At 40.1% G+C, this 16,828-nt stretch overlaps 1 protein-coding gene across 2 annotated transcripts in view; it reads right to left on the bottom strand.

Moving 5' to 3' along the window:
* Positions 1–549: 549 nt before the first annotated feature.
* Positions 550–16,828, bottom strand: part of LOC117486205 (activin receptor type-2A-like) — a 43,253-nt gene continuing 26,974 nt past the window's right edge. For both annotated transcript variants that reach the window (XM_034134743.1, XM_034134744.1), the window contains exons 5-11: positions 11,955–12,098; positions 11,337–11,480; positions 7,294–7,439; positions 7,081–7,195; positions 6,345–6,483; positions 6,120–6,250; positions 550–5,950 (exon numbers count right to left, since the gene is read on the bottom strand). In XM_034134743.1, coding sequence (XP_033990634.1) covers positions 5,756–5,950; positions 6,120–6,250; positions 6,345–6,483; positions 7,081–7,195; positions 7,294–7,439; positions 11,337–11,480; positions 11,955–12,098 — 1,014 coding nt within the window. In that variant the 3' untranslated portion in view covers positions 550–5,755. The remainder of the gene's footprint in view (positions 5,951–6,119; positions 6,251–6,344; positions 6,484–7,080; positions 7,196–7,293; positions 7,440–11,336; positions 11,481–11,954; positions 12,099–16,828) is intronic.

The following is a 16,828-nucleotide window of genomic DNA, read 5'->3' as shown; positions in this document are numbered from 1 at the left end:
CTTCATCAGCTCAATGTTGCCATCTAGTGGTGGATTTCTGCAACAACAGCAGGAAGGACAAAGACCCTCATTAGATGGAAGAACGCAGTAATCTGGCCTGAATCTTGTTCTAGGAGAAACATTTAATATTCATATATTGGTTCAATCATGTTGGATAATGCAGTGATTTTCTTTTTATATACCTGAGAAAAACACGCTGCACATACTGTACATATATGCCGTTAGCGGGTCTATTTATAACACCGAGGTACCATAAAAATGTTTAGGACTTTGTTGAGGGGTGTCCACCTTAAGTCCTGCAAAGAAGATGCAACAATAAATTAAATCTTGCATTTTTAATAAAGTATAATTACTTACTTCAATTAATTTGATTGACAGAGTGTCAGTTATAATAATTCCATTATCTATTAACTGAAGGAGACATTTTGATCATCTCGCTCATGGACACCTATTTGAAGAACAAACAAATTAGTGTATTACAATGCATTTTTGTTATGTAGCCGGCTTGAATACTCAATCTGTTAGTAAGACAAAAGAAAAACATCATAGTCACAATCTAAAAACACATTTATTTACATCACGTGGATCACTTCAGCTGATAAAAACCATTAGCCGAGAGTTGCAACGCTGATCAGGGATCGATTACATCTCCTCTGTGATATTGCATTCAGGGTTTCTTAAGGTTTATTCTGCTTTAATACTTTGCGAAGGGAATTGTCTTTTCTCTGATCCTCCCATGACCCTTCACTGGGAGCTATGAGGTCAGGACCACAACCTATGGAGAAAAAGAATGTCCTTTCTCCATGTGGTATATTTGTGTTGTACTAACTCCTTCCAGGTGTTAGTGTCATGTTCTATGTTCACATCCTTTTGTAAGTAACATACAATGTAATGTCACATGAATCCGGAGTAAGAAACAACACATTTTCAGATTATTTTGTCACAACCCACTTTCATTTTTGGGTCCCTAAAGAATTATATTTATGAGTATTCTAAAACCAGAAACCCGATGAGCATCAATATCATTAGAGCCTGTGTTGGCAGATCCTGGACCAGCACTGCAACTCGAGGGCCTTGAGAAACGTGGGGTCAAAAACATTTGTTTTCGAGGGGGATTTTTTTTTGTAGAAATGTCCAGCCTGGCAACCAGACTCATCTTACTGCCAAGACAGTCATAGCGGCGAGGTCATTGGAGTTCAATGTTTCCTCTATAATTCTTACCAACAGTGGGAAAAGATTGAGATGCTGGAATGAAATACCCGTAGTGGGTGATTGCATTATCACACATGGAGTATTGCAACAGATTTTTAAGAGCTTTGGGGATTCTTCAAAATGCAACCGACAGGGGACCCGAGTAGGCTCCTTGAGGAACGCCCTGGGCTCAATGATCGTCATTAGCTGTTTGTTTTTTCTGCCAAGGAACCCTTAAGTGCTTTCTTGGATGCCTTACAAAGTACTCCAATGAGCCTCTAGCTTTTAGCTTACACAAAGCTCAACTTAAAGTTATTTTTTTCGCATAAAGAATAACTTTTAATGCAGCCGGGCCATGCCCTGCTGGCGAGTCAAAACACAAGAAAAATATAAATGAATGTAGAGGAAACACTGAAGTTCAACACACACAAAGATTCAGCTCAGAGTATATAGTTGATACAGGTATTTATGTTCTCATGTCTGTACAGATCCTAGACTGCTTAAAATAGTGGGGCAACAAGACACAAATGTTTCACTGGTAGTTTATATGCACAGCAATGTGAGGTGCTGGGCTAGAGAAAGTCGAGATAGAAAAACGTAAACCCTGCATGCTAAGGAAACCCATTCATACACCTTTAAATGACAACATCGACAGAAAAGACTCTGATTGCCTTAATCATCTAAAAATCATCATTCATAAATAATTGTATAAATGTGCGTTAAAATAAAATGTTACAGAATGCTGTGTGGACTAATAACACAATCAGTGAAATTAGCAAACAACCTAAAAGCAACGTTACCTGTCATTCAACTTATTAGAATGCAATCTCATACTTATTTTATAACACGCAGCCATCTCATGTATGCATGATGCCCACTTTCTGTCTTAATAAATACCAGTTGGTGTGTGGAGAACACTTGTTTGCACATCCGCCTTATGATTATGTAGTTAAATATTTAATTTTCAACCAAAAGAAAGCACACAATTTGCCGTAACTGTTCCTTTTCTTTCTGATTAGAGCAGGTACTCAATCAAATCTTCAGCAGGTAATTGTAAAACCAATTAAGTGTATGAATGGATCTCCTAATGTGTTGGTTTTACTAGTTTCTACGGCGACAGGGCACAATCACACGAGCCGAAGCCCTCTAAAGTTACACCGGGCCGGGCTCGATCCACCACAGTACACACAATACTGGAATCCAGGATTCTGAAGAACATTCATTCTCGGTCGTTTGTCCATCGAAAGAAGAACGTTTTACAGTTAATATCTTTTCTTTTTGACTTAATGAAAGTATTTCCTGAATTACAACTGAACACCCACCCACAACCACCCCCCCAAACATCAACCAGAAATGGTGCCAACTCTTGTCGCACCTAAACTCCGATCCCCAAAACCTCAGGTCTGTAAATTAAAAAATAAATACAACATATCAATATGCAAGGATTTAAAAAAAAATTAAAATGCTACAAGTTAATTGTGTGTGTGTGTGTATTGAAAGTCACTCCTGCAGAGGATCCTACAGCACTGTAGGGTAATTTGCGGCACTGGTTGCATATAACTTGCTAGAACTTAGAAAAGCATAGTACTGAATCCCTGAATGGTGTTTGTTGGTTTGGGTCGGTTTCTCAAGCGCAGTTTAAACTCAAGCTTTGTCTTAACACTGGAGATGTTCCACCGTCTACCTACAGTATTGGGAACTTTGGCAGGTAACAGACCAACATTCGGAGGCTGTTTTTTTTTAAATCCACGTGGCTGCTGTAATACTGGTGAGTACTTTTTATACTTTTGGACACAAACTTGGGGGAAAAAAGGGTAATACTGGTGTTTTTTCCTCTGTGTTTGTGCTAGCTTGCATGTCCGTTTTAATAAGAAGGAAAGGTTTTACAATGCATTCAACTTCTTTGCCTTATTTAGCTTCCGTAATTCATCTCATATGGAAGGAAAGGGGAGTTAACATTCAGAAATAATCCCCCAAACAGGCTTTTTAAATGACTTCTATCCGAGGAACGTGGTTATGATTTTGGTTTATTTGCCACACTTCCTTCCCCAAATAAGGTGAGGTAGAGCAGAGGGTCTGCTGAGCTGATCCTTCCTGACTTTAAGCTTCATGAGGACCTCAGACAAATACTTTTTTCTTTAGCAGTTCATTAAAGCGGCAACAAAAGGAAGCAACATTGATGCAAATATCGTTATCGTGCTACAGTGGGCAAATAACAAGATGGCTTTAACTTCCTTCAGGTTTGCTGTGTTGTTGCAATAGTCTTTTATCTGATGATCATCAATTTCTGAACTTGTTTGCTAAGCTCTTATTTGCTCAAACACTACAGTACGGCGTTTGCTTGAAGATAAAGAAAGCATAATTATGAATCGGCCCTGAATGTGAAACAGTGCGGTAGTTTCCTTGCGTTTTTTGTGTGTTTCCAAACACTTGATTTTAAACTGTGTCCTGTGAAACCGTTCCCAAAGCTTGAGGAGAGACTGCAGGTCACCAGTGTTCAATTTCCCTCAGAAGAAATAAAGACTCAAAAATGTCACTGTGGCTTGCACAACTGTGACAGATACATCCGTTTTGCCTGACATCTACAAGAGTAACTAATATGGATACTTAGAAATGGCACCAGGATGAAAAGAGAGAAAGGGATTCCTCGTCTGACTGCGGTTAGCCGTGCGATCGTTTGGTTTAACACGATTGAAATGAGTTAAATTAAGCCCTGTGTGGGGAGAATAAAACTGCACCTAACTGGCAGTTAATGTCTACACATGATCACATAGTTAATTTGTGAAATCTGTTAACGTCTTACTTGACATAAAACACGCCAGCTAGTTTAGGGAACTAGTGAGAAAGACAGCATTAACGGAGAAAATAAAAAGTAGCTTTTTTGGCTTGCTTGTCGAGACAGACAACAAAGGGACAACAAATAAGTGTTTGGGTAACATTTGACAAACTTTCTCTTAGACTTAAATAAAAACAGGGAAGGGCAAGAACTAGTAAAATCTTACAGTTTCATATGTGGGATTAGTGTTTCAATTGAATTTGGACTGGTAATAAAGACACATTTTTGTGGCGTGAAAGCATTACAAGTGCCAAGTGAGAGGAAGCGGAAGAATCAGCGAGGGGGGGGAGGTGAGGTGAGGAGGAGCTGAGTACCAAAGATTCCTGAGGTGTATCAAAAGAGAGCAGAAAACTCTTGATAGTAATCCAAAAACAAATGAAAGATGTGTGCAATCAAATCAAAAGCAAACCGGCTCAGCTAAATACAGGTTGGATTATTCCAAATGAGGGCTGGGTACCCCTTCACTTCAAAATGTGATACCTCTCCTAAAATAGACAAGTCGGATGATCTATTTTATGTTAATCTGCACTTTCTAAAGATAGAATCAGCACATAAAGATGAGAATGACAAGCGTGTTCTACCGTCTGATTTGAGCTGTTACTTAATATCAAAGGTATCAGTAGTTGGTACCCAGCGCTAATCCAGAGAGATATAAACACGTATATATCCAGATCTCACTGCCAGAACTAGGACAGATATTATTACTCCGTAGACAGTTGACACGGCAAACCAAAACAAAAAATCACTTTAAACGACAACTTTATCATGGGATGGGGGTGTCATTTGTCTTTTTCCCATTATCATAAGAAATACAAAAGGTGTTTTTTTTCAGTCAGGATGGAGGAAACCTCAACGTGAGAGAGGGGAGGAAAAGGGGAGAAACACTTGGTGTGTATGGCCATGTGTATTGAGGTCTTGCTGACTACATTACCCATAAGTGAGGCTGACAGCAGACTCATGAAGGTTGTGGAGAACCGTGAATAGGGAGAGGGTTCAATTTAAACTGTGTCCATCTGAACTGAGGTATACCTGGTTGAAGGAGGTTTATGGTTTTGTTATCGTTGTAATGCTTGAGAATGGACCCCCCCTCCCCCGTTCCCCCTTTAAAATAAGCTCGATTACCAAGTTGTCTGGGTCCATAATACACTATGTACAGCAGCATTACACTATAAACATTCAGAAGCCGTTGCTTATTGGCAGAACGATAGTCGTTTCTTCAGAAAAACGCACACGAGAAAACAGCAAATGTATCCAGAGCCAGGTTTTTTCTTGTTTTTTCTTTTTTACACTAAAATGCACCGAGAGTTCTGTGAACTTTCCCCGCCGGATCTTCTCTCTCCGTAGAAAAACCGAGCAGAACGGGTCGCCCTCCTATGTGTGTGTGTATGTATATAAAAACAATACATGGTAGAAGTGTTCGTCGAGTGTCATCGTCCCAGCATGTCCGCACTCGGTGACGCCGTTTGTCCTCGTTATATATCCTGAATCGATTGCTCGGAGATGAGAGTTTCAACCGTTAAAATGTTTCAAATCCTCAGGCACACATATCAAAATGAGGTGGATATCAACTCATGTGGTGAGGTGGGCGCAAGGTGTTTCCTGAGCGCGAGTAGCGGCCCGCACTTAAAGGAAAAAAACGGAAAAAAGGAAAGAACAAAAAATCGTTACGCCAACCAACCAGGGTTGGCTGCTCTTCCCCTCGTGTCGATCCGTGTCTCTTCACGTCGATCATAAGCTGGACTCCTTGGGCGGGAGGTCCACGTTGGTCACCATGGTGACGACGGTGACGATCTCCTCGGGGCCGATGGCGGGCGCCTGGCGCTGCATCTGGCCGATGCGCTCCTCCACGCAGCCGGCCGACAGGCGAGCCTCCGCCTCGTGGTCCCAGCAGTCCTCGATGGTCTCACAGAGCATGGCCAGACCCTGGGAGAGAACAGATATTAATGTTACTGCAAAACATTTCTACTACATATTGCAAACTTTAATTCTTCATACTTATTTTGACATCCCTGGTGTCTTTATTGAGGATATATCTAATTACCAATATGGTTTAACAACTTCAAAGCGGAGACAATGTGTTTTCTTTGCTCACCGCGTGTTTCTGCCAGCAGTCTCTCAGGATGGGCCGCAGCTTCTTGTGAACGACGACGTCCTGCATGTCGTCCAGAGACGGATGCTGACCCACCTCCTCCTCGAACGGGAGCATGTACTCATCCACGGGGCCTGGAAACACACAACCACATGGTCATATTGTATATTCATCTGGAGTGAAATAACACAGCGTGCACTTATTAATGGCAGTGTTTTTCTGTCTCACCGTCGGCGGCGGTGCATCGCGAGGCGAGCTCCCAGAGGACGAGGCCAAAGGCGTACATGTCGATGCGCAGGAAGGAGTCGCGCTGGAAGTTGATGGCGCCCTCCAGGACCTCAGGAGCCATGTAGCGCCGCGTCCCCACCTGAATCAAATAGAAATCACAATGTAGTTATACAGCCCAAAATCACAAAACACATTTGTCTGTATATTAAAAAAACAGAGAACAATTAAGTTTACAAAATGGTAATGTCAAATATAAATAATAAATACATATTTTTTATTTTAATAAATAAATAAAAAATAAAAATCTATAAAATCAATAAATAAATTGAAATATACATTAAAATACAAAATTGAAAGAAACATATAAATAAAATAAATAATATATATACTAAAATAAAAAAATATATATATATAAGACCCAGGAGAATGTTCCTACAACTACAGGTTCAGATCGAACAGCTCAAGAGGTCAGAATTGAACTGGATATCAAGCATGAGCAGCGAGGAAGAATAAAACCATGACACAGCACAAAGAGGGCCTGAAACGGCGAAAATTGATGCTCGTAACAAAGCTTTTTGCTTATCTGGCAGAAACACAAATCTACGTGTCATACGTCTGTAAGAGGATCCGGTTTGACACAGAACAGATAGAGAGAAAAGGCAGCTTTGTCTTTTCTGTTCTTACACTGCAGTGTAACTTTTATTATTTTACTTTACACCTGCTTGTTGAACTGTACCTGTCCATGTGTGTCTCCGGCTGATTTCCCTGCTTCAAACTGCAGGGCGAGGCCAAAGTCAGCTATGCAGGCCGTCAGGTTGCTCTTCAGCAGCACATTCTTACTCTTAATGTCCCTGAGAGACAAACAAGAAACCACATTCAGTCCAACAAAACTCACGGGGCCAGTCACAATGATACGTCTGCTTTTATATGAGATATTTGGGCAGCGCACCTGTGGGCGATGGAGGGCTTGTGTCCGTCCTTGTGTCCCGGGATGTCTTCGTGCAGGTAGGCCAGGCCGCGGGCCGTCGTCTGAGTGATGTGGCACAGCTCGTTCCACGACACCACGTTGGCCTTCAGGAAGTCCGTCATGGAGCCCTGGGGAGGGAGAGGAGGAGGAAAGATTAAGTCATTTCATTTATCTATCAGACCTATGTGATGTACAGGTATTTGTTTTTCCACTCGTCTCCTGCTGAGACCTGGCAACTTTCCTCGTGGGAGACAATACACAGAGGCTTTTTTTTTTTTTTTTTTTTCACCATGCATGCATGATGTTCTGTGAAAAGCATGTCCTGGGCTCTCTAGGGAATGAACTCACATGGGGATGTGTCTTTTGAAATAGTGGGAATTGCACATTTATTGTCTGACAGGCGAACTGAGCAAATGTACAAATATATATTGTTACTGGTCTTTATAAGGATGCTGTTTGATAAGCATATGATCATTTAAAGTCTTAAAATTGATCAAAGTTATAAAGATTTCTATCTATTTGATTCTATATAGATTCTATTGTGAGTATAAACTAATCCATTTTAAATTCTTCGAAGTATATGATAACTTTTGAGCCACTCAAAGTACACATTATATATTTCCTTAGGTGTGGCCAGTTGCAATTGCTTATTTTTATTTTCATCCATTTTTCAGGAAACAAATTGCTAAGGGAGGGAAAATATACTTTGTCAAAATATAATATATAATATGAATTATTTACGGAGTATCAACATTGAGCACTCAGGAGACGAGGAAGGAGTGAGGCAGACAATAAAGCAGGTTTTTTTTTTTTATGGGAATGTATTTCTAATATTCATCTAATGAGATAAAAATAAAGATTATTGAGAAAAAAATCTTTATGATATGTTTCTGAAATCCCAATGTGTGTGTGATATGTGTGATAAAAAAAATCATTAAAATACTCAAATCTTTTCTCCCAGGTCTCAAGAGGATATAGAAACATGGGTGACGTCAGGGAAACGATAAAATCAAATGACTGCAGGGATATAAAATGCTAAATAATAGTATAGTAATGGCCAGAGCAGGTTTCCATGGTAACAGCAATATCCCTAATGGCCGGAAAGTCACTCTGGCTTGTGGCTAGTATTGAATTTCACCAATAAAACCAATTCTTTACAACATCAGCTGAATGGCTCTTTCGGTAAAAGACATTTTGTTAGATATTCAATACTGTAACTGTACAGATGTTTATCACAGAGAGAAAAAAAAAAGGGATAGATTTATGGAGCTTCATATTTCAATGAAGGGTGATAAATAACACGACCCACTGGGTGTCCTTTTAGAGCCACAGTGAAGTCCTCTGGCCAACTCCCTGCTCATAGATTGTTCTGGTGAATAATGGCGCTGTGATAAATGCGGCTCATTTATCTCCTTGATATTTGTTCTTTATTCTGTCTTTATCAAGGGAAGGTTTGCTAGGATTTTATCAGCAAGGATATACTTAAATATCCGCTTCTTATATCGTACTATTGAGACACATTTTCATCGTGGCAAATGCCTCTTAGTCACATTTGAAAATGTATATTAAATATTGCTGTATAGAAATCTAATTCGCTCCCAAAGAAGGATTATAATGCTGAGAGTTACATGTTCAAGCTGCACCCGTTTCATTTCTTATCCTTTATACATGTTCTGTCTTACATAATGTATGTTCATTTCACACAAGGTCACTCATGAAAGCAGGTGCAGCTGCAGGAGTCACCACTAGAGGGCAGGCAGCTCCAACACATGTGGAAATGTTTCCATCTGATCACTTCTGTAGCCTTTTTGAAGGTAAATGTTTCCCAGTGTTACCTGGGGTTGTTCATTACTTCCAATGCCGTTCAATTATAAAAAATAAAGTGACCAATTAGAAAATCTCCCTTTAAAAGACAACAATTGTTTGAGACCAGCTCCCAGTTTGTGTTCAGGAGGCAGACAACTTTTCCATATTTAAGTAGGCTTAATACCTTTTCTGTTTTCTTTTTTAAATACATCTTATAGTTAAGGCGCTTGGATCCATCTTATTTAATTTAGTAAACATTCACATGATCATTTTTGTCATTTGGATTGTCTATTGTTCATATTTTCTTTCCGTAAAGCCCCAAACACAAGTGTATTTTTGTCATAATGTGCCATATAAATACAATTTGATTTGATTTGATCTAAGATAGGAGATTTTGGGAGAGTCATGCATCCTTTAAAGCAAGCTCCTGCATGTAAAGGAAACTCAAACCTCGACATAAAACCTCTCAAAACCCCCGAACATGGAGACATAAATCAGCTGTCAAGGACACTGAACTCTGCAATCAGTGTTCCAGCTGTGTTGCACAAGTTTCAGCTCAAACGGACAAAAAATCGGCAGGAAGGACAGGCTTTTTGTACGTTAATATTTAAGTTATGTGTCCTCCAAAGCCTTCTGTTTTCTAAATAATTACAGTGGATGCTTGACAAGGCACCGAAATGTTGTTCTGATATATTGCTGACCTTCTTCTAGAACTCCTTTAAACCACATTTGTGGATAACTAAGAGTCGCCACACCCACAACCTTTAATTTTTCAATCTTTATTCACGCAGGGAAAGTCTTTTTAAGCTCAGTGATTTAAATTCTTGGCCCTGGCTGGGAAACTCAAGCAAGCGAAGCGTACGAGAGAATCCCTCTCCACTTCCTCTTTAATGACCCCTCAAAACACAGAGGCACTTAAAAGCCCAAATGCTACAAAGAGCCCAACGCGGCTTACAAAAACCCACCTTCTCTGGATAAACAGGGCTTATAAAAAGAGAAAGAAACGGCAGGAAGTATATAGTAATTATGGATTAGCTCCTAAGGCTGCTAACAGAATCAATACAATGTGCAGGCTTCATGCATGTTTTCCCCCTCTACCAGTGTTTACAACGTTATCAGCTGCCTGTGCTCGGGCTGCCAGACGATAGGCTACGACGGATATATAACTGTGTTTACATGGACACAAACACATTTGTTTACTTGTGCAGGAGTAAACCAGAACACACGCCGGTCAGAGTCTTCAGCGGCATATTTATGAAAAAGGAAGGTCTATGTTTATTATTTAGTCTTGGTTGCATATTAAATTGAATTATTTTGAATGCAACGATGCACCACTAAAAGCTTTTTCACCCCTCTGCGACTTTGTTAAAGCAATACATTCCCTAATGTGTTTGAATTGTTTAAGTAAAGCTAGTTTATGTGTTAAAATATCATAATTTGTTTTTATATTTCCAGTGGATTTGCTTAGATTAGATTGAAGTCAATCCTAAAATGAAATATGGAGATTAATCCCAGATCAAATCTACCTACTGGTCCGTGAGTATATTGGTAAAATGTCACATTTGAAATAAATAAATAAATGTAAGTTTCCCGCACTCTCGCAGGAATATCTCCGCAATGGAGCGAGCTTAAGTTTCACTTTCGATTGCATGATATAGCGCAACACCTTCGTCACACATGTTGCCACTTGTTTGTACCATTTTCAGGCGATTTGTAATCTGTTCTAGAAAAACGATGTGATTTGGGATATTTGTGGAGTTAGGTGGTCCGCAAGTGTTCTTTTATTGGTTAAGTGGTCCTTGGTATGAAAAGGTTTGAGAAACACTGGTCTACAGTGATTGTAATGTTATGTTAAATGTCTGTTTCCTTGTTTCTTGTCTTAAATATATGCGTTTGTTGGTGTTGCAAAGGGCAAATGGAACATTTCTGTCTTATCGTACTGTAAAAAGAGTGCTTAAAACTTCTCTTGCACATAATCAATATAAAAAAAGTCATCAATTAACCGTGTTACATTTCAAAAGAGACAGCATGTATTGCTTTGCTATTAAACTGGATAACAAAAATTAATTCAGCATGTTATTTCCTGCGTCGTGTACGGCCACTTCGTCTCCTGTGCTTGCAAAAAGTCTGCAGCTCAAAAACGTATAAAACAGAAAATGACTCAATAAAAAATAAAGAATCACTTTAAAGGTGTTGGAGCTCTGTCACGGACTGCATACCTTATCGTGGTAGGAGGTGATGAGCCACAGCTCCAGGTCCAGGTTATTGTTCCTCTTCTCCGCTCCGATGAAATGGAGGATGTTGTCGTGCTTCATGCCGCTCAGGCTGAAGATCTCGTACTCGTTCTGCCACGAGAGCTTGTCCTACAGCGGGGAGACACGCGCAGATGTTATTTCTGTCATCAATAGTTAAGGAAAGAATCAAATATGAATCGTACAAGACAAGTAAGGTGGCGAGAAGCAGAGGTAGAAATTATTCATAAAGGTCACGAATATGTCCACAGTTACATTTTATATCAGCGATTTATTGTTTTTTAATTTTGTATTATGAGCTTCCTGTTTCTTTTCATCGTCTACACGCGTCTCCAAAGGGGCTTGAAGCCTTAATCTGAACATATTGTGTTTTCAATTTAGTATGATATTTGTATTAATATTAATTTACATTTATTAGTTTGATTATTAATTTGGCAGATTTTTTAAACATGTATTTATAAGCAAACAATACGTTTCTTTAATTCTCTGTAAAGAAATAAGTTTGTGTTTTGTACAAAGAAATTACAATAAGAAAAATAAATACAAAATAAATCAACCAAAACATAAATATCCAGTATCTTATACCTGAATGGGGAAGATTTTAACGGCCACAAAATCGTTGAGGAGCTGGGCCTTCCACACACACCCATAGCGCCCCCTGGCTTTCACCTCGATCAGCTGCAGCGGCTTGTGTCCCAGGATGGGGGACGGGGGTGAGGGTCCGGGGTCCTTTAGAGAGAGGGCAGAGAAAAAAGACAGAACACAGTGTTATTCCTTATTCTTGTCATCATCCCTAATCGTGAAGCCCTTATCTTGACACCTTGAATCACAACGTTAAGAATATAATTTGATGTGATAATGCACTTTTTTAATAGCCCATTTCTTCTTTTTTTTTTATGTTGTGATGCCTGGTTGCCTTTTTGCTTTATTTTTTATGGTTAAATGACTTTTGAAATTCTGCTTCAGGAAGCGCTGAATGTATATCTTCAGTATTGTTATAACTGTTTTTTGGCAGTTAGGACACAGCGTATGTAGCAGGTTTAATTCGTTTTAAATTAAATTAAAACCCCTCAGGGCTGTATCAGCATGAGTTTACAGAAGCGGGATTGTAAGTGGAAGCTGGAAAAGTGGGCAAGTCACCTCAAGATCTTAACATGAATGAATATGAAGCAGGTTGATTTGAAAATGGGTTGAAAATAAAAACACAGAGGGGGTGAATCATCATGCGTGCGCTGAGCGTTCATGCTAATCCCGTTTAAACAAAAGTGAAAGCAAGTGTTCCAAATGTAAAGTGGGTTAAACACAGCTGGTGATCGGGGTTAAGCTGATCACTTTTACATGTGACTCCACAGGAAGGACAAGAGTGCGAGCGAGGAGAGAGGTTCAAAAGAAGCATGCAGTACGGGAGTCACATTTCCAAAAGGATAAAAGTTAGAGGAGAGAGACCATGACTGATGGCCTTTGAAGCAACCCGATATGCTCCTGTAAAAAATCTCGTCTTCAAATCCACGCCGTTGTATCGCTGTTGTCGGGAAGAAATCTTTCCCCCCCTTGCTCATGTTTTTACTTGAACTGAAGGTGCTTGATAAGCTGGAGCAAGTTACCAGACCCCGAGGCCCACAGGATCCATTCAAACAGCGTGACGATATTTCACAAGAACTTGTCAATCTCACGTCCAATAAAATGCCCCCTTTCGGGTTAAAGGTTTAATCCAACACACAGAGATGAGCTCTCTTTTGAGGAAAAGAGTTGCAGCACGCTCCGTTTGATTTACTGTCGAGGATTTGGCACCGACCCACTCTAAACACTGGTGATATGCAAATAATTTGAAACCGCCTGTCCTGACAAGACTATTGTGGCACCAGAAACAAACTGTGTGTCATTTAGTAGCATTTATAGCTTTGATTTGATCCATTTCAAATTGTGTGTGGTTATGAACCAAGTGACCTTTAGTTCACACACAAAGAAGGTACTTCCTTTTTGAAAGATAAGAGAAAAGTGTCTTGCCATTTTATACCTAAAGAATCCCTTTGCAGATTATTCAGTTTAATAGGTTCTTATTCATGCCTACTGGATTTGGATGTTTAAGTATTGGAAATATAAAATAAAAACACTAGTTTGGCATTTAATCCTGGAGAAGTTAAGATTGTGTGGACTGCCCTGATACATTAGGCGCTTTCACACCGGAGTACTTTTCCCAGTATAGTTCAGAAAATGTGCGTTCACACCCAAAATCCGGAACTAGAATTTAGTTCAGGAGAACCTTTACACCCCCTTTTCAGTCCCTGCTAGAGAGCAGGTACTTTCCTGGGAGAAAAAGGTTCCCATTTCTGATTGGCTGGGCGGATTGCAAACCACGCCCCGTAAAACTCCCAAAAGGTTTTGTGAAGCCGCCATTTTATTTGCTCGCATTAGCATTATTAGCATTAGCATTAGCCCCGCGCACCAACGGAGAGAGACTAACTTATGGCAACACAAAATAAAACGTGGGAGCGGTGGAGATGAGGAGGTGTCGGCGTTCTGGCGATTTACTCGGAAGGCTTCAGAAGCTGCTGGGAGTCCCAGCAGCTTCTACTGAAGCCAGTCCCCAACTCCGGGGACTTCCGGTGGCAGTATACGCCGTGAAGTTGTTTGCGGCCTGCCAGTAAACCCAAAGCAGAAGAAGAGGAAGTGACGTCAGCGGCTTCATTTGCCTAATCCTCCCTCAGGGACTTATTCCGGTGTGAACGCGATCTGCTCTTTAGTTCATCAGAACTAAAGAGTTCTGATGAACTAAGTTCTCATGAACTAAGTACGGCAAAGTACTTGGTGTGAAAGCGCCTAATGTATGTTAAATAAGTAACAAGATTTTAGTTAAATTAGCATTGCTGTAGAATAAGTCTAGCAAAACCTAATGTATATAGTTTTTTTACTCATGAAATGACCAAATTACTCCAAATGAGTGACAAAGTTTAATCCAGGAGTGGAGTTTGTACTACTATCCGTGCAGCTGCAGATAAACAAGTAGCTTAGTAAAAATAAAGGAAAACTCTTTTTTTGTTCGTGGAAACATGCAGCAGGGTGTCTTCCACTGCCTTCCAGTTGAAGGGGGAAAGGAGGATTGGAGTGTGTATTTAAAGTCTTCCCCTCCTCTGACACAGAGCTGCGAGGCAGACCTGCTGTCTGTACGCTCTGCTCTCACACTAAACGCCGGCCAAATGACGGGGGGAAATTACCCACAATGCTGCAGCTGAGGTTGGATTACAGAGCGGCACAAACGGTCCCAAGTTGCCACCCTTAAAAAACATCTTCCAGAACACAAAGTACCAACTGAATAAGGAATCTATCTGTTCTCAATGTTGTTTAGTAAGCATGAAAATACACTCTTTGGAGGTATCCCTGAGGTGGAGTTGAATAAAAACATACAGGTGTCTTCCATCCTAAAAGCAAACAGCTAGAAGATAATGAAGTAATGATCAGAAAATGTGATGCATTTACATTTCACTGACTTCATTTTACCACAAAGTTAGCTTCGAGTTTAGCTAGTGACTCGTACTAATTTATGCACAAGTCCAAGGCAGTAATTTCCGACATTTTGTGTAAACATACTTGGAAACCATGTCATGTATCAGCACTGTTTGAGCTTTAAGAATAATTGAGACTAAATGGACTTAAGATAGATAAAATAACATAGAAATTATTGGTGGTTTGAAAGTTTGAAGGGTATATCTATGATTAGAAACAAGCTCATATGAACTGTAGATGCAAGACTTTAAGTGAAAGTCACTCCAACGACAAGAATATAACAGTAGAATTGTCCAAATATAAGGTTTGTAATATTGTAAAGACTATAATAATTATATTTATATTGGTCCCTCTATCTTCCTGTTTGTGTTTTATATATGTTGCATGATCCATTTAAGAGATCCCAATATCAGAAAGATAATTTGCACAATAAATATAAATTATTGGTGTGTTAATGGGGTTGTTATCCAACACTTTTATCCTGTTTTCCAGCCACCAGCAACAAATCCAACTGTTAGCCCAACAGTAGGAAACTGTGAGCCGACAACAGAGATAAAAAGGGAGCGAATATTCTGTCCCAAGAGCAATTAAATAACAGGAAAGTGCGAGGGAAAGCAGAACCAGAAGGGTACACCTGCTGTGATACTGTCAGGGAAAATGACTCCCTTTGCCATCACTGTTCCATGGGCAGAAAATGTAACAAAACATTCTTCTGAGTCTAAGGCGGTTATTATTCTGATCAGGATTTAGTGGAGAAAATTAGAGTTTTATCCAAGGACTGTGTCTTTTCAGCCAATACAAGAAGTGCTTGCTGTTCTGTAGCAATTTATTACATTTCCATTCAAATGCCTGCATGTTTATCGAGCTAAGTAATTAAAAGTGTTTCAAATTCTGATCATGATTTGGATGGGAAAAAGATCATTGGAGTTGTTTTATAATGCAAGTCATAGATGAGTCTGAAACAGAGAAAAGCTCCAGTCCTGTAATCAGGGTATCTTCATGAATGATATAATAAAAGATCCTCAGGTGGATTATTAACGTTACAGGTTGTTAGTAAGTTGGAGAACTGTTAAAAAGGCATTAATTCCAGTCTTAAAATAGCTAAATAAATGTCTGTATTTGGGGTTAAAGTCATTCTGATACTGGTGACGATGTGGTTAATAAATCAGCAATTCTTGCACCGTCTTATCTTTCCCACAGAATCACCAGTATGTCTGCACAAATGTCACAAAGACAAATTCCTGTGCATCCATTGTGCGCGGCACAAATATGTGGCAGTGCGTCCGATCGTGATGCGAATGAGTAAATGACGATAGACGTGCTCCACATGCCGGTATTGCCTAATGGTACAATGCAAGTCATCGTTAGACATAAAGCCAGGGGAGGATTCCTGCACATGCCGGGCAACCGAGATGTGATTTTGATGACGGATCTGATGGTGATGGCTTGATCCTGAACACCAGCAGGGCTTCATGTTACAATGTCATCCACATGGTGACAACTTCCTGGCATTTCAGATGATCCTGATGAGGTTGAAAAGCGAGTTATCGCAGGACTCTTTGTATTGTTTCTGGAAACCCTCCGTCTGTCTTCCGGGGCTTTTCGGCCTGACGAGGCGGCCCCTCCCCCCCGGGAGTCACCGGATACCGTGTCCGATCACCGTGGCCTCCGACGGGGGCGTATTACACTGAGTCAGCAGACCGCAGGAAACAGGAAGACAGAATCTGCTGCTTCACGCCGTTCTTCCCAACCCTCAACCATCTCCCATGGCCTAATCGGATTACACCTTCATCTGTTACATCACAACTGATCCGTGAGGCCTGGTTTGGTTTGGTTTGTCCAGGGTTTAGGTGGAGTGAATCAAAATGCTAAGTTTGAGTTTTAGAAATACGTAGAAGCTTTCCTCCAAAACTCATACCTTAAGGTCATGTTGTGTTGTTGATGTGCACTTGAGG

The sequence above is a fragment of the Trematomus bernacchii genome, unplaced genomic scaffold (genome assembly GCF_902827165.1).
Source record: "Trematomus bernacchii unplaced genomic scaffold, fTreBer1.1, whole genome shotgun sequence".
NCBI classification, from domain to species: Eukaryota; Metazoa; Chordata; class Actinopteri; order Perciformes; family Nototheniidae; genus Trematomus; species Trematomus bernacchii.
The sequence above is the reverse complement of the archived record's forward strand: the minus strand, read 5'-3'. Positions and strand labels throughout refer to the sequence as shown.